At 37.7% G+C, this 25,149-nt stretch overlaps 1 protein-coding gene across 1 annotated transcript in view; it reads left to right on the top strand.

The window, feature by feature from the left end:
* The window catches only part of PTPRM (protein tyrosine phosphatase receptor type M), a gene marked incomplete at its 5' end in the record, with an annotated part of 476,815 nt that overhangs the window by 380,913 nt on the left and 70,753 nt on the right, over window positions 1–25,149 (top strand). Inside the window, 3 exons of the mRNA XM_080610125.1 lie at window positions 94–168; window positions 396–422; window positions 4,968–5,170. Of these exons, the coding sequence (XP_080466251.1) occupies window positions 94–168; window positions 396–422; window positions 4,968–5,170 (305 nt within the window). The remainder of the gene's footprint in view (window positions 1–93; window positions 169–395; window positions 423–4,967; window positions 5,171–25,149) is intronic.

Raw genomic sequence — 25,149 nt, 5'->3', positions numbered from 1 at the left:
AAACAACCAAGTCAATCACATGCACTGTATCACTCAGCTTAAATAGCCACGTATCACTTTGCTGCCACTAACCAGCTTTGTTTCTCTTTGCAGCTGTATCTTCACCATCTTCATTTACAATGAAAACTAACACATTGAGCACAACAGTGCCTAATTCTTATTACCCAGGTAACCGATTTTTTTCTTGGTTTCCACCCTATATAGGTCTTTTCATAATAGAGGCACATATAATTATGTTCTTATACTTCTTGACATAGAAATTTAATGCATACATAAGCAACATACTGATTGCTTACAGTAGCTTTCTGAAAGAAAACTCGGGAACACTTATCAACCATTTACTGTTCTCTCTCTTTTTACCTTTTCTGCATTGACCTGCTTATGATGTATGACAGATCCATTTGTGCCAACTGCAATTTTAGGTGAGAACATTTCCCTTTATCAAAGTTTATTGCTGAAGTAATTTAGAAAGTCACAGTTCTCGGGGTACAGACAATAGTATGTAAAAAGCTGGAATTTTATCCTAAAGGGAGGTGTGGTAGGCTTGGCTACACTGAGAATGCTAAGAACATTATCAGGCTTGATTACTACTGTCATAGTGCAAGTCAGGGGAGAAAAGAAATAATTTTAACAAGTGGATTTGCGAGGAAATGTGTATGCATGTATTTGGAGTGATACAAAAGAATTTGATTATTGCAGCAATTGATACAGTTTCCCTCCTTTTTTTTTTTTTTTTTCCATTTTATCTCAGAACTGAAGATGTCACTTCTTAAATATAACATTTTTTCCTAATTAGACTATTCATGATACAGAAAATCAGACAAAATACAGTTTTGTCCATCCAGCAGCTATCATTTCTTCTCACAATACCGCACATGCTTGTCAAAGTGAAGTTTCAGAGGAGAGATGGTGTTTTGAACAGCTGAATGATAACATGAGACTTAGAGTATATAGTTTATTATGCATCAGGTGTCACGGGAAAGAAATCTAGGAAAACCTGGGGAATTTAGGGAAACCAGCAATGTCAAAAAGAGAGGTTTCTGCACAGTGATAAAACAATAAGCATGAAGCGCTATTGCATTTCCAGTGCTTAAGTAACTCTAACTGCTTTGTGGCTTGTCTTCATTTACACCTCCTTCCCATGCTAACTTCAAACTAAACAGGAAGATATTTTGCTTTTTTAAGTAAGAAGTTAAAACGTAACAGTGCACTGTAGCAAGAATTCACACTCCAGTGTTAAGCCTCTTTACTTTTTTTACAACGATTGATGTGTTTACGACAAATATTCTTCTTTCTCCTCCTTTTTATTCAAATCAGTGTAAAAAATGTTAGATCCCTTAACTGATTTCTGCTCTTAAATTGCAAGTTAAACAGGCTTAAGTAGAATGAAGCATATAGGAAGTTTAGGAAGGTGATCTTGAAAATTTGTTATTGTGAAATAATATTTAGCACGGTGCATTTCAGTGTGATAACTTGGAGAAGGAACTTACATGGTTTTATACATTATGTAAATCTGGAAGAAGGTAATGGTAGTGACTGTAACAATGTAATAATCTGCATGCAAATGAAATTTGCAGTGCCTTTTAACTGCCTGAGATGTTAGATTTTTTTTGTGTGTGCTTTAGCATTCATTCAACACTTCATCCAGTAGATGTTCTTTCTGACCTTGTGCGTGGGCAAGGAGAAAAGTACTATTATCAGGGGAAAAACTTTGAGATTTCCTATCTCAATTATTAGATTTTAGTTAATGGTTTCTCTGATTTATTTTTTTTTTTTTTTTGTGATCCTGTGCTATATAATAGAAATGGTAAAAATATTTGTTAGCTTTTTTTTTTTCTCTACAAGAAATAATCTCTAAGCAAATAATTCAAATATCACACAAACACACACTGGGAAATAAAATTCTTTGCTTTTACTAAGTCTTTAAAATCTTGAATTAGTTAAATATGTATTTTATGGTCTGCTACGGCAACCTGTGCGTACTCATCTCAGAAAATCTGCCAATAATTTCACTGTGGAAAATTAATGTTTTTGTAAGCTTACATGTAAAAAAATTAGTACCCTTTTTATAACTGGTGTTCCATTCAGACCAGTGGTGCTCCAATCTCCCAGAATGTGTCTATGACTGCTTGTATAGGAATAGTGTTTCATCTGAGGTAAATCAAATTAGGTATGCTTGAGTCAGTAGAGGAATAGAGGAATTAACTACATATGCTGTGTTTTAATTGCAAATAATGCCTGCTTTTGCTGTCTTCCAACCTCCGGAGAAATTGTGTTAGACTACAGAATCAAGCCTGTGGTTAAAACTAAATGAGCTTTAAACACTTCAGATAGCAGTGGCTAAATTTATAGATGCTGATCATGAGTGTAGTTCATGTTTGCCTAGTATCAGCAATGTGCATATTTCTGAAATTTGAGAGCATCTGAGCCCTGAAAAGATATTGGGCTGGGTTTCCAGCTACCTTCCATGCCATGAGTTCATATAACTAGTAAATAAATATATTATTTATTAAGTGTTGTACAGCTGCATGAGAATGAGTAAGTGGAGAGTAGAACAACTGTTGCTGTAGGAGTATTTAAGCTGGACAAAATTCCTGTTGCATCTGAACACTGCATCTGGAAGAGGTCACCCTGTGAAAAACAGTGGACTGTTATGCCTGAAAGGCTCATGCCACAGTGCTCAAAGGCAAAGCAAAATTATGTGGCTCCCAATGTACGATATAAAACAAGGATTGAAAGCATTTTATTTAAAACATCTTAAAAGATCACTCCCAAAGATTAAAGAATAGTATTAATGGAGGTAAAGTAATGGAGAGAGAAAAATCAGTCTAAAACAAAGGAGCTCATAGGAAAGAGATTAATGAAGATTAAACTGCAGCTTTCGTAGTACAAGACCCTGTTAACTGCCTTCATCTTAGTTACTAACAGTCTGTGTTACAAGGAATTCTGTAGTTTGGAAAAAAAAAAAAAAAAAAAAAAAAAAAAAAAAAACCAAACCACAGTTTTCTAGCCTGTTTCTAAATTTGAAATAAGCCACACAAAAAATCATGATCAACTTCCTATACTTTTTTTGTCTTTTGTGTCTTAGCCACCTTGTAGTTTTCAGGTGCCATTTCAACAGCAACATACTGTACCTACACTTGTATACCACGCTTCATACCATGCATCCCAAGGTGCTTTGCAGTAAAATTTTATCACACATTAGAAAAAGTTGTCAAACTTTATGAGTAAAAGATGAATCACTTTCCTCTGCGTTAGATCAGGTTAGCAAACTGACAGGAAAGGTAGTGAAATTCCCATACTAATACCCATAAATTTTTCTTTGTAATTTTTGTTTTAGGTTTTAAATGCGTAGTTCATATTGACTGTATGCTTACTGAGGACCAGTTTTTATGTGTCTTAGTATAAGTGAGAATTGAGAGAGCCTAAAATCATCCTTGAAATACGCTTTCTTGAGCTCTGTGGCTTTAACATCAATTTTCAGTGATTTAACTAAGACCAGAAATGCACCTTTAATGAGGTGAGGCAGTATTTTTTGTGTGTACATGAGAACCTGGGACCTTTTTATACTGAATATTTGCAGAACTTTCCACTATAATATGCCTAACTTATGAATGTAGAAATATTATTTTAATACTTCCCTTCCATACAACATATTTTACAGAGTATTAATTTAAAAATAAATATAGTATTTTAATAAACCCCTTGCAGTGTTTAATGTGCAGCCACTGAGGAATAGCTTGGATAAGTCAAAGCACCACATTTAAAATTTCAGCTAAAAATCAAAAACTCTTTGAGATATGTAAAATTATTATTTGGGTAAACAGAAAATATATTTATGATGATATTTGGACCTTAGAATTGGGGCTGTTTTTTTTCTCTTGTCAGGTCTGAACAAATTTTTTTAAGTTCCACCTAAGCAGGAAGAAAGTCATATTGCTTCCTTTGGTAGAGTGCACTTTCACATCTGTCTATTTACTGCTAAGTATAAGTTTTGATCTCAGTTGCATCTGTGTGAATTCACTCATAGTAAGATACCTTGGTTTCATTACATTTATTTTATACTGTGAAACTGAGATCAGAATCTGACTCATTTAGGAAACCACTCTGTAAAGACTAAATTACAAAATAAAATTACCTGTAATTATTAATGTAGTACTGTTGCTTATGCCCTGTTTCCTTTTTCTCCTCCTCTTTTTTTCTCCTGATATGTATCTTCTTAAAAGTGCCAATCAATGGTAAGTTGCCCATTTGCCCCATGGAAGAGACGTGGAGGGTTGGGAGAGTATGTGTCTCATAAAAATTTTAACCAGGCCACTGGGTTCTCCTGTTTGTTGGCTTGCATGTCAGTTGACATATAACATTCCATGCCTAATGTGATGGCTCATGATATACCATGGTCCCAAAGCATGTTCAGCAGCCAGTGAAGACATTTTTCCTGATCAGATGATCCTTTGCATTTGTCCTCTCGCAGTTCATCTCCAAATGTTGTCTCAGATCTACATTTCCATTGCAGTCCTAGCTTGATGAAACCATAAGCCATTTTGTGCATCTTTATTTTGCTCACTCCAAACATTTGCTCTAAATTTGCAGTGTGAAATATAGCACTTCAGTAATTAAAAGAATACAAGTCCAATTTCATTCCATGGGGACTTGTTGAAGTTTCAGAATGAAACTTCTATGCAGTTTAGAACCAAATGCCTGATTTAAAACCTGCTTGTAATCAGCTAGTGATATTTAAAACAATATTAGAGTTCGGACTGCTCTGCAATGCTCAATGGACTTTGCCTCATGCCAATTAGTCTTGCAATTTCCCTGTGTAAACTGCTCCATGGATTTACTGTTCTTCTGGTGTAGCCTTCACAGACAGAAACAATATTGATGGTGTCAGATTTCTGTCATTCCTCTAGAAATCTGTATAAGTTATATTTCTATTAATAAGTGAAAACGAGCCAGTACATGATGAGTTGCTCTTGTTCTAGATGAAACCCATACGATGGTCAGTGACACAAGCAGCTTGGTCCAGTCCCATACCTACAAGAAGCGAGATCCAGTGGATGTTCCCTACCAGACTGGACAGCTTCATCCAGCCATCCGTGTAGCTGACTTGCTACAGCACATCACCCAAATGAAATGTGCAGAAGGCTATGGATTCAAAGAGGAGTATGAAGTAAGTGTCAGGTCTAATGATCTGATTATGTCTTCTGCACTGTTGGCTTTTCTATCTGCTACCTGTACCACAGATCAGGAAAAATAATTACTCAGTAATCCAGCTGCTGTGTGAGGGAAGATACTGATGGTAAAGATCATCTCTGTAGTGAGGAAATTTTCTGATTGTAACCTGCAAAAATGAGGAGTGAGACATAAAAACCCTTCTTGGAAATCTCTGCCTAATTCTAATTGCATAAAGCTCTATATACAAAGAAACGGATCCACTAGTGTTCTCCTAGTACTTCCCATGTTGTTCTTTTACTACTGAAGAATAGAGCTTTTTCCAAAGTTCTGCATCACAGATTGTCTAATCAGTGTTGCCTTATAACACGATATTAGCTTAGTAGTCAACTTCTACAATCAGTATTTCTTGGAGTAATAATATTTGTCATGGAGAAGAAGTGTGCAAATCTTCAGAGTGCCCCGTAGGGCTATAAAATTTATTCTGCGGTGCCTGAATGAACTGTTTGCCACTAGCTGGGGGCTACCTCTAAGCCTCGTTATTTTTCATGTGAACTTACAGCCTCTCTTTTGTCGTTTTTTGTTGATTCAACTCTGTTTCTTCATTTCATGCTAGAGTGACCTGTTCCTCCCTGTTGTCATCTGAATTTTAAATGTCATGACTACTACATCCTGGCAAATACTGTAGGAATGCAGCACATTGTACTGCAGATCCTGTCTTCCTTGTGAGATGAGTTTTCTAAGTGGAAAAAGTGAAAAGCAAGCAGAACTTGCTCTCATGCCCAAAATTAAGGGGAGTACTGTGCCCAACTTCAAAAGCTTAGTTTTGCTGAAGAGTCTCAAGAATGCACTACTCCTCATCCATATCATGTATTTGAATGAACAGAGCCTTATCAACTTTGGTTCCATGTCTAATGTGGGAGAGGATTGAAGGCCCTTTAAAGTCACTTTAGGACAAGTATTTTAATTGTTAGGGTATAAGAATAAATGTCCTTTGTCCACTTTTTTCTGTCTTTTAACTCAGGTTTTAAGGAGTTTATTCTTCTGGATTATTCTTATGGGAACACTCTAATATAGACTGATAACATGTCTACAGTGAGTAGTTTCCCACAAGATTACAATTCAGTGGATTTGAACCCGAAAAACAAGTATTATGAATATATTACTTCACACAGGAAACATACTTAAGTTGGTCCACAGATCTGGCCTGTAAATTGTCAGAATTGACATAGGTGTATGAGAATTCATGAGATAATTTTTATTGATCAGGAAGATTCACTTGTAAGTTTGTGGGGTCTGATCTGTTGATCTGTAGGCAGACTTGAAGCTGTCACCTCTGAAAGACTCTGTTAACTTCTAGTAAGTTATATGGACTGTGATCCAAGATGTAATTAGATTTACCAAAAAGCTATTTCCTGCCATGTAGTCTAGAAAGCAAATGATCAGCAGCAGCCCATCCCCACCGTTTCCAGGAGTGGGTTACACTAACAAAGCCTGTATCTGCCTCTCTATGTGAAAGTCTCCCTTTATCCAGTTGAGGAACCTGTCCCATCCATTTGTCCATTTGAGGAACCTGTCCAAATTGCACTGCAACTCCAACCCAGTGCACAGTCCTGAATTTCCTTTCCTTGGAAACTAGAATGTGAAACTAGAATCAGAGGAACAGGTGTAAATGGGTCTTACTGTAAAGTGACTCTGACATAGATGATGAGAAGCAGAATGAAACAAATTCAATTTTAGCTCTGTCTTCTCAAAGCAGAAGCCAGTAAAAACCAGATCCCTTCTCATTCTTTCATCTGATAGAAAGAGAAGTGAGAAGGACAGCCAGCAAAAGTAATTTAAATTACTTCCACCTGTAGGGCGAGCAACAGTTTCATCTTCTGGGCATGCACACGTATGCGCTGCCCTACAGGTTCAATATACCATGCTTAAATTTTAAAGGTAGGAACTAGTGTAGTCACTATTGCAGACCTTTCAGAATGACTCATACAATTACGTGCATACTGCTTGCATTTTACAAGGGATGGTGGGGTTTTTGAAGTTTGTGCTTTGTCATGCCAACTCCAAGTTACAAAAATTGCTGAAATATGTAATCGTTTAAACTGGTATTTATAGTATTAGACTTCCAAAGCCCGTGCTTCAGGCCACTTTCATAGTCACTGATGACATTTTTTCCTCTAAAATGTAGAAAACAATTAATTCCCAGAAGGCGCTAATCACTTGTCAACTTTCATTTGTGTAGCTGACTTAAACAAGTTTGTTCCTATGAGGTTTATTTATGCCACCGTTATTTAAAAATGATAGAATTGAAAATTCCTGTCTTTGGAAAAGATTTGTTCATCAGCCAAAACCTTTTATACCAGCATTAAGCCTAGAGGAAAGCTACAATTAATTTATATTAAAAAAAAAAAAAAAGACTGTAAAATGGAATTTATAATGCAACCAATGACATGGCTTTTTAACTACAGCGGATCAAATGGTGCTGCTGAGAAACAGTTTCCAGGAAAATCACTTAATTTTGAGCTTACCGTGCTGATGAATGGCATCCCATTACAGACAGTAGGTGCAGTTATGACTAATGTCAGTAGATGCAATACACTAGAGTGCTGTTTATTAATAGTGGCAGGGATGGGAGACTTAAAATACTGCAGCTGCATTTGAGAAAGCCCTCTTTATATATGGAAATTGTTTATAATCAGAATGAACCATAACTTGCTTTATCTTTGATTTATTTTTTTTTTTCCACTGAACTACTGCAATATTGCTGGTTTTCCTCCATACGCAACAAACAGCTGCCCAATATATTCTAGCACTGCTAAGACTGCAAAACTCTGTTTATGCTGCTGTCAGACTGATACAGTCCTCTTTACAAAGTTTAACAAGACAATGCAAGAATCTTTTTCCTTATAAATTATCAGAAGGATAACTGTCTAAATGAAAAGGAAGAAATAGTTTGGCAGGGGATTTGTTTTGAATGAAGTCTCATAGATGATTTTTGCTTTAACAAGACAGCAGGATTATATAGTCTCATCAGGGAAAGAGTTTGATTCAGGAGAAATTCACACAGGATTCACACTGAAAATAAATCTGTTGAACTGAATAGAAAGAAAAGGAGCATATTACCCATTAACAGCATTTCAGAGGAGTGCAAGGATACAGAATACTTACTGTCATGCATAGTTTTAAGTGCTTTAAAATAAAGCTTAATAATTAGGCCACTATTCTCAATAATTAGGGCCATAGTTCACAATCTAAATACATCTACGTACTTCTAAGTCCTACTGGTTTCATGCATGAGTTTTTGGAGTACCATAACTGACTCAAAGGATAAAGGTTGAAAAATTATCTTTAAGTAGTGTTAGGCTGGTACTTAGTCACTAATTGGTCAACTCTGCATTAGGATTACGCACTTCAGTTACTGAGTATCTTTAGCTCCAAATATACGGGGTGTTGGGAGGAACACTGTACTTTTCGTGATTGTGCCCTTTTGTTCTCCTTCTGCAATGAACTGAGATACTTTGTCTCTCATCGCTGAAAATGCTTTGGTTGAGTATCAGCTGGGGAGTATCTCACAGTCTGGCCCTGTTCCTGTGATGACATGTGCAGAAGCTTCCATTCCCTAGAGCAGGATTAGGCCCTGCCTCTTGGATGTAGCAATGCAGCTTCTGGTTTTCTGTCTAGCTGTGTCTGTAGAATGAGAGCAAATATAGCTGTATCCTTAGTGGCACATGGGTAACAAGTTTAGTGCCCATTTTCCCATGTGTTTCTCAGGTGTGGAAATAACATGGACAAATTTCGGTAAGCTGTGGACTCATTTGCAGACCTTCATTTGCAGCCTAGTGGAGTGTGAATGATTGGAAGGGATTGCACAGAAATCCTTAAACTCGGGGAAATTTCCACACAGCTAGTCTGCAGTAGATCTTTAAAATCCCTTCTATCCCCTGCCAGACCCTTAAAAAAGGAGAGATTTGAGCTTGGTTCTAGCAAGGTTAGACTGACAGGATAACATTGGCCTGATTCCACATGCACCCCTACACTAATTGTGGGTTATTTAAGCTGCTCCCCAATATATGGCATGAGAGTGCTTTTACTGATCATGAAGGAGGCTCATTGCTTATCACCTTTCTGCATTACAGAAACAAAATGAATAGAAAAGGAGGGTGAAAGTGGTCCCTGCAATTCATCATTTCTTTCTCCTTGCAACTGCCATTTTTTGGTTTTAGACTCCCTAGTTCCACAGTGCTTTACACTTTCTCCTTTCGCAAGGACGTGTATCTATCAAAAGGCCATAAATACATAGGTGGACAGAAGTTCATCTCCTTCCTATACAGATGGACTAGGCTACTGGAGGCCAGCATAGGTTGGCATAGCTAGGGCAGAAACAGAGATATTCATCAAAATCTTATAATTTAAAATAAGATTTTATTTTTAATCCTGTTTTTGGATCAGCAAAAATTCGTGCCTGTTCATTGTAAATTGGTTCTTTGCCAAATTAAGGTTGGTTGACATAAGACAGTTTCAAATCAGTTTCTGAGTGTCCACACAGGAGCTTGGACTGGTTTAACAGAGTTGATTTAAAAACACACCTTTAATTAAAACAGTGCAACTTCGCGTAGATAAAGCCTTACAAAATCAATTTCACATTATGTTCCGTGACTGGGAGTTGTGAGCTTCCATTATCTCAGAACCAGAGGTTCCTTTGAAAAGCTAGGATTTGCAAAAGGTATCCTGTTCAGATCAGCCTCACGTACTGTCAGTAACAGGACTGTGTCAATAACAGAGTTTAAAAAAAGTTCCTTCATGTAGGTTTAACTTTAAGGCCTTTCCCCCCACTGTCTCTCTTGTGTTCCCTCTTCACCCCTTCTGTCGAACAGCAACCTTCTCAAGGTTTTGTGGCAGTCAACTGTTTTAGTCAGGAAATTATTCTATATTAATATCATTAAACCAATACTATTCCTAATACTCTGAAGTTATATACTGTCAAGATAAACTGTACTGATTATGCCCCTTTTATGCTGCATGGTCTCCACTCTGAGGGGTTGCACCAGTGTAGCTGTATTAATCCCTAAATCACAGTAGTTAAATAGATAGGTACAGGCTCAGAGGGCCTATCAAGGTCAGGAACATGAAATATCTAATGTATGTTAAGCAATTCATTTCAGTTTAGCATTTCTTAGCACCTATTATAGATTAGTAGAAGGATTTTAAAATAGGTTATTTGGTCGTGGTCATGGTTCAGTTATACCTTGTGGGATTATGGTCAAAGAAGATCATAAAAAAATGGATAATTCAAGAGTATTTGGAGGTGAGTGTTGAAAATAATTGGGGTAAGAAAGAAATCCTCTCTTCATAGCAATATATTTCTTAAAATGGAACTTCAGAAGATCTGCAGGAAGATGTGCTGATAGGCGAGAAAAACAGTTTTTCACGCAATGTACTATTGGGCAGTGAAATATCTGGGGTACACAGAAAATGGTTTGAAGAAACAACAGTGGAAAAAAACCAGCAGAAATACAAATTCTTGGGAACCGAAAATATTGCAGGAAAGCAGGAAATTTTTATAGAGGAAGTTTACCACGTAGATGCCCACTTAAGGTTTTGTTTTCTCCAGACTGCTGTTAGATAAATGTCTGACCTAGGGCAAAAGTCTGATATAGTTTCCATTTTCTGCTGTTGTGCAAAGGCATAACAGACTAGAATCCTGTCACGCCAACCCAGTCCTCCAGTTGTAGCTTTTCTTTCTCTTTGGTTCCAGCTGGAAGACAAATTTGCTGCTACATGACCCTTCTAAGCCCTGTGCTTCTGGGCCCCTGTTCTGATACCTTGAGTATAGTAGGAAAAATCAGTATTTTATTGATGTTATGTTGATATAGCTACTGGCAGGACCCAGCTGATGCTGCTTTTTCTGCATGTATTCCTTGTGACTGCAACCGGTCTGTCTCACCTACAACCTGTACATTTTTATCATGTTTTTTCTCTGATTTTATTTGCTATTCTGCACCAGCTGAGACAGTCAATACCACAATCAGTGCAGGTTATTTTCTATCCCACAAGACACAAATTACAACGAAGCAGAAAGATTCTGGAACACTGGGTGGGAATGGGGGCATTAGTCGACTGTAAATACACTAAGGGCAGCATCTGCGTCCTTCGGAACCGAGAACAGGTAACTGTTGTGTCTATTTCAGTAATAATGAGAAAACTTATTAGAGACTGTGGACATGACAGAAATAGAAACAGAAGTAAAATAGGAATTTGTCCTGTGAAAACAGTGTGGAAAATTGTTGGAAATATTAATCTGTAGAAATCATTGCTATTATTTTCTGTGAAGTTTCATCTGTTCAGATGCGGCTCAGAACAATCACCTGAATGCCTGGTTGAATCTTTAATCTTTAATACTGGAAATACCGCTTTAATAGAGTGGTCTGATTATAGGCATATATTATGTAAGCGTTCTCTCCCATGCATAAAGGATAACCACAACTAATGGTGATATAAACGTCCTTTATATGAGACAGGTATTCTCATTTATCAGAAGACTGTGTTCAGAAAAACCCAGTTTCTTCAAATTGCTGTGAGATCTGCAGCAGCCTTTCATCATTCCGAAGTAACTTGTTCCTTTTTGGGTTTATCCCAGATTATTGGAAGCCTGAGCGTTGGGGAGATCATATCCAGGAAGGTCAAAAGCAGTAGTAAAAATTAACAGCTACCATGTCCGTGAAGCATGTTTTGGTTTGGAAATCCTAAGGTACTCCAGATCAATACCAAATTGTTCAAATAAAGTCATCCCAAACCAGAAACTGTATTCACTACTGAATAGCCTATGTTATTAGTGACACAACTCCCAGTGCATGAGGTATGCATTTAATTCTTAAATAAGTCTTGTAGCAAGATGGGTGACTTCCAGTTGTTGATCAGCAAGAATCAGTTGTCAACAGTTTTGGCTGGCTGGCAGTTAATAGGAGCTTGTTTGGGTTTTTTTCAGTTCAGAGGCATTTAGTTTGCTGAATGTCTGTCAGTGCATGAGCCAGTTTTATGCAGTTCTGAAGCTCTCCTTCATAGCTGTGAATATCTGTTCTTACAGTTTTCAAATGTATGAAAAAAGCTGTCACAGTGCTTAACATCATTCACATGACACTGCCCTATTGCTGCAGTGTCGCTAACTCACTCTGTGAGTTTGCCAGACTCAGTCCTGTATGTAAAGATTAGACTCTGTCCTAAGGAAAGCCTTGTAGCTTTTAAGTGCATCTTTCATGACCACTGTATCCCTCCAAGCAGTTAAAACAGAGGCTGGTAGTATTGATCCACTCAGAAAAGCATTGATGCACTCGAAAGTTGTGAGATATAGATGCATAAGCTGATCAATTGGATGGATGAACTGAATGCAGATTGTTTTGATGTAGGAACTGTAGAAACTATTCTAACCATTCTCTGACTCTACTGAATCTGGTAATCCTGGTGTATGTAGTGGCAAACATGAATGAATACAAAATCTAACAGCAATAAAAAAAGTGCTGTAACCTGTTAGTTCTCATGGTCCTGAAGATCTTTCCCATGTTCAGGTATTTAGCAGGCACTCATTTCATATTTCAGAATAGCTGGACTGAAAATCAAAAAGTAATGTAAAGCATGATAAGCACCTCTGATGTTATTCCTGATCCTTATTGAGTGAATCTACTTAAGCATTTAAAATTGAATCATTTTAGCTGTGAATGCAGTTGTGTGGTTGTGCCTCTTGTCCTTCATTATCCATAACGATAAAGTTTCAATCTGCTTTAGAAAGTTGTGGGCTTTTCCCCGTCTTAGGTCCATCCGCCACAGCAAACTTTCAAAACTTGTTTTAATTTTAGTCCTAACCTATGACTTCCTCATTAGGATCTTTTATTCTCTGAAGGCATTGCAAAATCTTTTGCTGTTTATTCTGGAAAGATTTTTGGACATGTGCAATGACAAATTGGAGCAATAAAGGAAATAGCTTCCAAGTTTCACTGATTGTTGTCAAGCTGGCACTGAGCAGGGCTTTGGAAATCCGGTATCCACATCTGGTAAGTCCAAGTAATTAACACAGGGGTTATATAATTTTAACGGGAAGAATTAACTTTTTCCATCTTACTGCTTCCTCATGGTTGGGTGTACACAGAGGTATATGCTTACTCTTTTAATAACTAACACTTACACATCACTCCACTGTTTTAGCATGTGAAATCTGTTGCACTATTATTCTCCAGTCTGTCTTTTCTTCCTTTTAGTAGCCACAGGTTGGGAAACAGTCAAACTGTACTAAGCAGACTTCTTAGAATGTATTTCCCTCTCATTATCTGTTAGGCAAGTCATTTTTGCTGAGGGACCTTGCTACTATGCTTTGGCTAGTATCAAACCTATGCTCTCTGTACCTATTGAAATTAGGGTTTAGTTTCAGATTTAGCCAATTTGTGCATCATTATGGGCTATTGAACACTATGGCAGGAAACTAAATGAGGCCACTGAACTTAATTTCACTCATAACGTGAGCTTCCAGAGGGAAATTTGCAAAAATGGCTTTAATGCTCACAGCGATAAGGTGATAGGTTAAACTTTCTAAATGCTAGTGACAAGTACGATTTGAAAGAAAAAAAAGGTTTTGAAACATTGCAGGCTATATGCTGCATATTTGCACCAGACTGACTTATTAATTATTCAAATAGGACATTTAATATTTGATCAGAATCCCTAATCCCTTCTTTGGTTAGCAAATTCTTTACTTTTTAAAACTGCTGATGTACCATACTTTTCCCATTGCACCTGCAAAAATGAGTTAGTCCAATTCATGTGCACAGAATAATATATTGTTCTTTAATGTGAAAGATATTATTCATTACTTCTTACTCATATAAGCCTCCATACCTCCTTCATATTTTATTAGTGCCCTTTAAAAAGACATAAAAAATCAGTCATGTAGTTATTCCATTTTAAATTATGCAAATGATGTTAAATGCAATTATAATCTATTCTTTAGTAATTATGTGTACACCTTATGTGTTTTCTATCAAGTGTATTTATTCACTACAGATAATTAGGATTTTAGTCCATTGCTGATTTCATGACCAGAGCACTTTTACTGGCTGTTTATAAAGTGAGAGGAACACTTTTCAAATCAAATTAGCATAATTTAGCTGTTAGGAGTTTTCATTTAGCAGCACATTTATCCACAGCATACCTAAAATATGCATTATTTTCTATAATGCATTTGTTTTAAATCAGATAAAATAGCCATTATAAATTTTTCAAGAAATGAAAATTTGTATCCTTATGTAGCCTGTGGCTCAGTGTATCTTTTAAGAAGTTTTCTAACTGGAATATGAGACTTCTTACGCGTTTCCTGTAGTGCTTTAGTAATTGTTCTGTCAATGGAACAGATGATCATCATTTTCCAGCTGAAATGATCTTTCTGTTACAACATACAAAAGAGTCCGTGGGAAACGTGAAGTCCACTGAAAATCTGATGGACTGCAGTTGGGCAGATCAGGGGGCTGGCAAGCCTCTTTTCTCTCCTGCTGGTTTCCTGCCATCGCCTCTGTCTCTGTGTGATAGCTGTTACCTCAGTTACCCATCATGTGGAATCTCAGTGATGCCACTGCCTACACTCTTGTAGGGCTACTGCTGTTCTCTAACTGCTTGGCTCTGTATCTATCTTATTAATTAGCAGTTAGGTCACTCTGGGTGCTCAGGAAGTCATCTGAGAGGTGAAGAGGACCTAGCCTTTCAAACAACCTTGTGAAGATATCAGGCATCTCAGTGAGGCAAAGATGAGCAGGGCAACTATGGTATAAAATTGCACCCCCAGGGCAAAACTGAGGGGAAGACTGGAGTACCCGTGGAAACAAAGCAGCCCAGGAGGTGGGCAGTAGGAAAAGCGGGCTGGCTTCTGGGGCTTGTGAAATACTGTCAGCAAGAGACAGTATTTCAGAAGTTGCATAATGGTAACATCAGCTATGTAAAATTGCTGGCGTTACTGGATTTGCAGCTCAGTTCAGGACTGATGAAAGTTTGTAATAATAACTCTTCTTCATGAGGCACAAGCTGCAGACCAGAGTCACTCGCTACAAACCCACGCACAAGAGCTGAAAGATTTGGGTTTACAGCATGATTTGGAGTCCTCAAGCATGTGTTTCAACCATTTAGTTTTAAAGGGATATAAGGGACTGTTGCTTTTAATACACATTCTTTCCTGTTTTACATTTTACCATTCACATAAGCGGAAGCAGCACCAGGGCCATCAGACGCATAATAGTTTAGACACGTTCATGTAATGGTGGCAAAGCTTGAATATCTGTCAACCCAATTGGCACAGTTTCTTTCCTTTAAGTTCTTTAAAAGAGTCAGGACTGACAATGCTTTGCTTTGGTCTGTGGAAAAAATAGCTAGCATGTGTCTATGTGAGGTTAAAATGCATCTACCAGCTTAGTTCAGTTATTACCTGTCTAGCTTTAAGGTGCTTGCCTGTGCAACAATAACTGCTCTTGATATATAACAGAAAAGAAGCTCTGAGAGAGTGATCTGAGTCTATCTCCACTCATACACAACACACCAGAGGAAGACAAAAGAAGTGAGGACCTTCTTTGATCCAAGGCTGAGGCTGTTTGGAAGCAGACACAGCTGTATCTGCCTTCTGCTAAAAAAGGTAGCCTGTAGTAAAGGTTCAAAATTGTAGATTTTTTGTCTCTGTCCAATCCAAACAGCAACAAGATTCCTTTCTGTATAGGATGCCTGCTACTGGTTGCTCTGGGATGGGGGGAACATCCATGCAGTGCAGTGCTGGTTCCTGAAGTAAGCCTAAAGTTCATAAAGGTATAGTGTCTGATTAATCTGGGAGAAGGCAACAAGACTACTTTGCCTTCAATGCTTAAATACTTGACTGTATCACAGAGCTTACAGTTTTGACATAAGAAAATACTAGCTTTCAGACTGTTTACAGTAAATACCTACATGTGAGCAATCACTGTGCTTTTCCTTACCAGGAATGATAACAAAGCAACAGTATGACAGAACAAATGTTAAAAAGGTAGGTCAGATCCTATATCCTCTACTCAGGAAAGATCAGTAAAGGCAGCCATCTCCAACCCTACATGAATAGTTAGGATAGAAATGAGGTTACTTAAATAGATGGGGAAATGCTTATGGTTCAAAGCTCTTTTTAGATTTTCAGGTCATTCCAAGACCCTCTGAACCTGGGCACGACTGTCAAGTTGAAACATATATTTTTTAATTTTGAGAAAGACTGCATATAACAATTTTTCAGTCTTTTGTATTGAATATTGCTCTTCCAAGTGCTGTGTACCATTACCCATTACCAGAATGCTTTAGTTTATGGTTTGATTGAAGAGTATTTCCCAACACTGTCCTCTGCATTAGGCTCTGATATCAGCTGAGCTTTTGTTCACTTAGCCTTGATTTTTATCCAGGCCTGGTTTTATTTGTCATAGGTGCCTCTGGTTAAGCTGGAGAAATAACTACATTAAAACTCTGTGTTTTCAGTTACTAGTTTCGTTCATGCACCCATTCGTACATCAACTCCAGCTTTTATGCTCTGTGTAACACTGCTGTACACAGCTTCTGTAAGGTTGGCATAATAAAACATGCAAAGATCCTAGGAGTAAGGAAATCCTTAAAGTGGCACAGAGCCACTTTAACAGCTCCAGTCTCTCTACTAAGACTCTCTACTAGGTCTATCAAGTCTCTACCTTGTTTCCAGGATAGAGAAATATCACTCGTTCCTGGCTGCTGTAATACCCCCTTAGGATAGTCTCAGCTGTGCCAGAGAACAGTATTACTTCTGCAATGCTAACAACAATTATTCATTATTGCTTATAATCTAGGGAATCAGAAGCACCCAACAAATCTATTAAGCAGCAGGTTTAAAATGAACAAAAGGAAATATTTTTTACACAGCACATAATTACATTGTGGAGTTCATTGCCTCAAGATGCTGTGAAGCCAAAATTATAAATGGGTTCAAAAATGGGCTAGACAAATTCATTATTAAACACAATGGCTATGTGCACTGTGTGGCTGAGAAAGAAATTGTTCAGGAAAGCCATTGACTGCTAGAAGTTAAGATGGTATGTTGGGGAAAGATTCACTCTTTATTTGCTGTATTCTTCATACACTTTTGTAAACATCTGCTGCTGGTACTTTTGTAGAAAAAATAATGGATTGTATGGACCTCTGGTTTGACCCAGTATGTCTGCTAACAGACATAAAGAAGACGAAAATAAATCAGTCCTTCTGTATATACAAAGCAAACAATGTGATGTGAAATGATAATCTTTTTTTTTTTTTTCTTTACATACTGGTAGTCAATTTTATAGAACTAACATCACCTCAGAATGAACACAAAGAGCCCTTTAAGTTAGCTAGCATTCTGTGAGGTTTTGTTCTTTTATTTTAGTAGCTGTCCTCCTGGTCCACTGTCTTACTGTGGGTCTGTGAAATGCTGTAAATGGAAGGAGAAAAAAAGAAATTCAGTTGTAAAATGTTCTTATTTAAAATGTACGTAGCTGCTATGCTGAAGCCTAATCCTCAAGCCTTTATTTTAAATAATGCTTATTCTGCAAAGAACCCTGTTTACATTCATTAGACCCTTTCAAGAGAGTCGTGTTACTTACAGTACATAGAAGTAGTGGAATTAAACTAGTATGGGAAGTAAACCATTTCTTGCCTTTTGGAGAGCAAAAGGGAGACAGTTATATGAATTCTGAAATTGAACAAATTGAGCTTCCAAACCGCACCAAAGCATCTGCTTTGGTTTTGCACTGGGTAAAACATTTCAAATCTAAACAAATTTGGTGTCTTGCTGCTTTCTTAGTATTTATATACACATTTCAGTTTTATCACTGACTTTGTAATTGGCTCTTCTTTTACATCACCAGCTTGAATGTTACATTTTGATGGATGCACTGTGAATCAAGTCTATAGAACTGACAGTAGCTAGAACATACAAGAATGTTTGAATCCAAGGAAAATCACATAAATTACTCATGCTTTTTATGTGTTTAATTGTAGATCTGATTAGAGATTGACATATTTTCCCTCCATTTGTCAGTTCTTTGCACAGCATTTGTGTTTATTTTACTGATATTTACTAAGCACATGTATCTGGCACACAAAGAAAGCTAAAAAAGGCGATGCTATCTGCAGCATTTAGAGCTTCTATAAAGTTTAACTGTTTTGTGGATTGCTTTTTATTTCTTGTTACTGAGATTATGTGTTTGTTGCTCTTTTGGTGGCGTTTTTTTCTAAACTCTATGATTCTGCCATCAATTGATTTTAAAACATTGCTGAGGTAGAAGGACAGTCTAGTTGGGAAGCAAATGTCTTTCCTGTTGACATAACATAGAGTATGTTTTCCTTTAGCTCAAGTATGCTACAGTGCAATTGCCTTAAATACCTTTTAAGGTATCAGGTCGGATCTTTTTAAAATAGCCTTGTTCCAAGAAATGAGTGGAAGTACTAAACTTCTGTCTAGCTACACACTGACACAGAGGTCTGCTGGTGCTTACTCAATATTTACACTCATTCCCAGAAGTGCTCCTTCTGCTACCAGGACCCTTCCCCACAGATAAAGCTTTACCTTTCTCTACCTTCCCTCCTAGAAGTGGGGATCCCACAACTCACCTGCCGACTGCCACAGGAGGGCAAGGTGAAAATAGTCACATAGCTATTGAGGGAAATTTAAAACACAGAAATAGTGTGGAACAGTGATTCTGCCTTCAGTGGAAATGATGCTGAACAATATGTAAGTTATGCTACAATTTTTGTGTTTCACTACTTGGCCTCTTCCAGACCTACCATGCACCTATCACCCAGGTTCTGCCATTGCCATCTCCTTCTCCTGGGTCCAGCAGGTAGGGCAATGGGTAGGGGTCCTCCTCCCTAACACCAGGAAAAGTGAGGAGCAGGAGGTGGATTATATTCCTGATTTATTCCTTTCAGATAGCAACACTCTTCTTTTTCCCCCAGAAAAAAAAACATGGAGAAGATATGCTGACTGGGAGGCCAAAGTGTGAAAACATCTGCAGGAAGGAGTTGTACTAGGGTAGTGATTCTGCATCTCTGAGATTGAGAGAGGAAAAGGTTACCTGTTTATGTGACCTATTTCCCCAATTTTGGAAAATAGCACGTGCCAAAGTCCCTGGAAACCTGACTGATTAATCTAGAAGTTTAATAGTAACATGATTTTTTTGGTGTCATGAAAGATTTGAACAGTGCTACCCATATGATGGTTTTAGCATGGAGGAGCTGTCTGTTGGAGTCCTCAAGCTTCATAGTGAAGTAACATAAAAAAGCAAAAAAGGCTGCTTTCCTCTCTATTTCCATGGAGAAAAAGTCCTGTAGAAAGGACTAATTTTAATGACACTAATACACACCAGATTTTTAAAAGCTGAAAATGCATGTGCATAGAGCAATGAAGTACTCAATTCACTGTACAGTTCTGCCCATGCCTAGAAAAGTTTAGGCATCTTCTAATGAAAAACATTCAAGTTTGATCTACTATCATAGCAAGTGTTTGTATTCTAACTGAAATGTCAAGTTTAGATACCAGCTATTATGACTATAGTGAAGTTACTGAGAATGATAAAAGCAAACCATACCTTTTTGGGGGGTGTTGTCCCAGATATACTTTTACATATATTCTCATGGAACTAAGATTCGGCTTACAGAGGCTGACACAGGGCCAAGCAGGGAGCCAGAGTGGGGCATGGGACCACCATGTTACATGGCAGATTTGCACTAAATCCAGGCAGCTTACAGATACCAGAAGGTTTCTTCTGGAACCTTAAATGTGGTTGACAGTAGAATACTGCACATGTGGGAGAAAACCAGAATTTAAGGTTCACTGAGCCTGAATCAGTTTTACTGTCTTTTAGTATCTTACTGTCTTTTACTAACTTGACTATTTTTACCTTCCCCATGTCCCAGGAGCCTATTTTATTTTTTGGAAGACAAATCTTTTCTTGTACCATTTTAGGTAATTCCAGGACATTTCTACTTGCAGTGCAATTTTGGCTGAAACCTAATCTTAAAGAACATTATGTCGCATGTCCAGCAAATTGCTAGTATCAGGAACATATCCTAATCATTGAGCTCTCAGGTAAAATTTTAGTACCACAGCCAAATTACTCTGGTATCCAGCATTAAAAGAAATTGAGACATTTCTTTCTCTTCAGCTGAAGGAACTAGGGTTGCTTAGTCTGGAGAAGAGAATGCTCAGGGGAGATCTTACTTCTCTCTAGAGCTACCTGAAAGGAGCTTGCAACAAGGTGCATGTCAGTCTCTTCTCCCAGGTAACAAGTAATGAGAGGAAACAGCCCCAAGTTGCGCCAGGGGAGGTTGAGATTGGATATTAGGAAATATTTCTTCACCAAAAAGTTTGTGAAACATTGGAACAGGCTGCCCAGGGAAGTGGTGGAGTTGTGTCGTGGTTTAAACCCAGCCCAACCCGAGCAGTGATCTGGGCCTTCCCTGTGACTCCCCCCAGTTTATATACTGGGCATGATGTGCTGTGGTATGGAACATCCCTTTGGCTAGTTTGGGTCAGATGTCCTGTCTCTGCTCCCTCACAGCTTCTTGTGCCCCTCCTCAGTGGCAGAGCATGAGGCTGAAAAGTCCTTGATTGGAGTAAGCATTACTGAACAACTAAAACATCGGTGTTATCAGCATTGTTCCCAGGCTGAAAGTCAAAAACACAGCACTACACCAGCTACTAAGAAGGAGAAAAGTGTTACAGCTGAACCCAGAACAAGTTGCCATCCCTGGTGGTATTTGAGTGATGTGTAGATGTGACACCTAGGAACATGGTTTAGTGGTGGACTTGGCAGTGCGGGGTTAACATTTGGACTCAATGACCTTAAAGGTCTTTTCCAACCTAAACAACTCTATGATTGGTGAAGGTGCACTCTGCCCCATCATCCAGGTCATTAACGAGGGTGTTGAACAGGATTCAATGCCCTAACATTCCAGCTCTATACTAGTATATGTCTTCCGTAGTATTCCAGCTTGAAAGCCTAGTACCTGCTGAGCTATGTCTCTGAGTCTCATAGCAATAAGTCTTCACCTGTTGTTTAAATGGATGTTTGTCTCAAAGTTGGAACTTTCACTAAATGTCAAGACTCAAGCACTTCAGTGCCAAGTCACCCTTGTCCATCTAGCTCACTCTTTGTTTTATCTGGTTGCATTGGCAGAATTTGGCACATAGAACCTAATAATACTTTTTAATAAGACATCTGATGAATGTGGACTTTATTGGATTATTTTAAACAACTAGTAATTGGTTTAATGAGAGACAGATGCCTGGAATCTTTGTATTGTCTTGTAAGGTAAATATTTATATAGAGATTCAAATTTTTTAAAGTTTTGTTTTATAGAAGAATGCAGAGAATAAAGGCATCTGCTACTATTCAACAGAGCTTTTATAATGTTGGCTTGCCTCAATTAATCTAGCTTGAGTGCAGTGTTCTAATAAAAGGAAAAGTAGAATAAAAATGTAGAGCTGCAATGTATATAAATCTTGAAATGTCCATGGAGAGCCGATAAATTGCTGTATTTTGCTCAGTTTATGCAAAAGAGAAAATGAAGAAGCAGATTGCAAAAAACAAAATTATACATCAAGTCGTTAAACCTCAATCTTCATTACTGAAGAATTGTTTTGATACTCAGCAAGATCGGAATCTGAACAAAGGAGTAGCTAGGTGACATGTTTGCAAAGGGTCCTGCACATCAGGAAAAAAACCCACAGAATAATGACATGGGTGTGATCTAACCGCAGAACTATGATTACTCCTTTTCTGTCCTTAAAGCTCTGAATGTAAACAGTATTTTGTGCTATTTTTTTCTCTGACTAACCCTTTGTTTGTTTGTTAAGTTTCTTATTTCATAATCTATTTGTGTTACATGGGCTTTGTAACTTTTCAGTTAGCTCCCTTACTCCATAAACAACTAACTTTCATGTCATCACTGTATTGTCCTTCATAAAAAGACTGTCCTGTCAAAAAATGGCACTTTTCTTCCTTTTTTTTTTTTTTTTTTTTTTTGACAAGGTCCATTTTCTGTTTTACATCCAGTTTTATTATTTTGCTAAACTGTGCTGGTAGCGTAAAGCACTACCAAACTCGAGTAGAAAAGGCATCCTTGTTGCACGTCTGCCTAATAAATAGCTGATGGCACTCAAATTGTCATCTCCATCATTACTGCTAGAGATAGATTTTTTTTCTGTTAGTTAGTCCAACGTTTATTTCACTTGCGCAATATATTCCCTGAATGCATGCCATGTGAGTGATAAATCAGAAGGAAGAGATGTTTGCGCTGAGGCATTCAGAGATCTCCATTGTATTGCATAAGGTCAGTACAAATCTGAAAGACTTCTCAAACCTTTTTGAAAGTTTCTTTCCCAGACATCAGGGATATACTAGCTGATTACATGGAAACAGAGTAGGATAACCCAAATGTCCATTGATAAGCTTCTGTGGGTATATGCCATAGTCTGTTGTGTATGTTGTGTTTGTACTTTCCCATTGACAAAATACTAGCACTGTATATCTGATGTTAAATTAATAACACAGAAGTGGAACTCAAGTGACAGTGTTTAGAGATAGGAACCCCTCTTACCCCTCCCTTATTCTTAATCTAGAGTACTTCCACTTCACTTCATCCATTAGCTGAGGCTGGGTCATTTGAGCAGCCTGTGATCCCATGTATTATATGTTTGAATAAGCTAGTTTTAAGTCTAGTTTTAAGCCTGGTTGATCAGTTGCTGCAGGGTTACTTCTTTTGGAATTTGAAAGTACTGAGTATACATTTCAGACATCAAAATAGGACAACTGAGGTTCGTGAGCTTGCTGCTCTTCATTAGTGCACGTAACTAGATGCTCTTTGTTCTAACAAGTAGTCTTGAGGCTGTATTGAAGCACTGCTGTCTGTCACTATACAATGAGCCTGCTAAAAATGATTAGCTAACAACTGACAGCAACGCTTGTCATCATTGTCAATCCCATTACTATCACTACTATTTTGATGCTGATTATCTCTATATGCTCTTAAATACTTTGTATTATTCTTTCAATAATTTCCCAGAGAGCTCTAGGATTGTCTAGGACCAACAACGTATTCTTTCAAAGGTTTTACCCACCCACTCTTTTCCAGTAAGTGTGTAGCTGTCCAAAGGGAAGATGATTGGCAGGAAGCAATTATAGAGTGAGAGCCTGCAGAGGTATGCTTGGGAAAAAGAAGCGTAACTTTGAAAAGCCAAAGCCAGGAGTTCTAAATAGTGAAATAGCAGGAGCTCCCATTGCTGTGGAAGCACTCAGCGGCTCTGTGGTGACCCATTACTGCTCTCCCCTGAGCAGAAGAGTGTAGCAGATGATAGGCATGGGGACTGGATGCCAGCCAGGAAAAGCAGGAAGTAGACATGAAGCTTTAGATAGGAGGAGATCTTTTTTTTTAGAACAAGGAAAATGCCGGCCTAAAAGTCAGGCCTAGAGGAATGAATAATGGTCTTTATATATGCTAGCAAATAGTGTATTTGCAAACAAGCAAAGCAGACATTGAGGCACCAAAGTTTCTTGTGAAGATCAAAAAATGTAATGAACCAGCACAATGAAGTGCTATCCTTTCTTTGAAAGGGCAATGCAAGTAGACCCTTATCTATTTTAGGCTACCCTACTGCTCTTGCTTCCCTTGAAAAGTACTATCTTATCCACTGGGAAAAACAACACTGTGCAAAATGTTTGCGTTCCATCTGTGCATGCCAAGGTACTCTGGCTTTTATCTCATAGTTTAATATAATGTCAATGTTGTCCTGTAGCAGAATTAAAACCTTATTATGTGAGCTTTGTTTCTTTCTTATCTTCTATCTGAACTGTATTAACTACAGTGGCCTAGATACACTCATGAAAACCCTTGAGACTTACTTAGTGAGCAAAGTCTGAGGGGTGCTTTTTCACTTCTGAAAGGTTAGTTCAGCTGTGTGTACATTGCAGCTTGGATGAAGATAAGAGGGGTTTTGTTCACTTTTCAGATTCAACATTTGTTTGCTTTGTTTCATTTCTTCACATGCTGTTTTCTGTTGCGTCAGTAAACTTTATTACATTCAAGGTTTTTTCAAGTTGTGTCATTCTACATCAGAAATAGGTTATTTTTACAGGTTATTTGAAGATGTTACCAGGTTTTCTATGCTAGGGTCAGCTGATAATTTGGAGTCAGGCAGTTCTTATGAATTCTGAGCTCAGTGCCCTGTCTCAATTACAGTAATTTATTCAGATAAAATCAGGCAAAACTATTACTGGATTAGTTATAAATGTGTCAGAAGTCACCTTCCTTATGAGTGTGTGTGTCAACCAGTGAAATGTTGATCAACCTTCATTAGAAATAATCTTCAGCAAGCAGATAAAAAAGTGCATGAGTATTAAATAAATAGTACCTCTTCAAATAATACAGTTGCTCAAAGAGTAGTATCTCAGCCTATAGTGTCAATCAAGCAATGGAAAGTAAGTATTTTTCTATAGAAAGTATTTCCGACTTCAGTGTCTTGGAATACTTAAGCCTTGTTTAGTGCATTGCATGGTATATGTAAGCAATGAGTGGAATAGCTCTTATTGACCACTACATAAAACAAGAGTGAACAGAATATTTTAATGACTACAACACAAAGCTTATTACTTCAGTAAAATGCACACGATTGTTTTTCCTCTGATGTTAAAAAAAAAAAAAAGTGTTGTCTTCTCCCTTCTCTCTTTTTCTCTCTGTATTTTTTCCATTTCTCTTTTTTTTTGTTTTTTTTCTTTCTTTCCATTTTTTGTTTTATTTTAAACCAATGGTAGACTCTTCTCCTTGCTATAGGAAAAATTCTGTAGTTCCTGCCTACTTTTTCCATAGCAAGTTGTATCTTTATGCTCTGCTTTAATAACGTTTCATTAGCTCGTTCAAACCATTCCCTGGGGTAAG

Source organism: Psittacula echo (genome assembly GCF_963264785.1).
Source record: "Psittacula echo genome assembly, chromosome: 2".
Taxonomy (NCBI): Eukaryota; Metazoa; Chordata; class Aves; order Psittaciformes; family Psittacidae; genus Psittacula; species Psittacula echo.
This window is presented reverse-complemented; position numbering and strand designations above follow the sequence as displayed.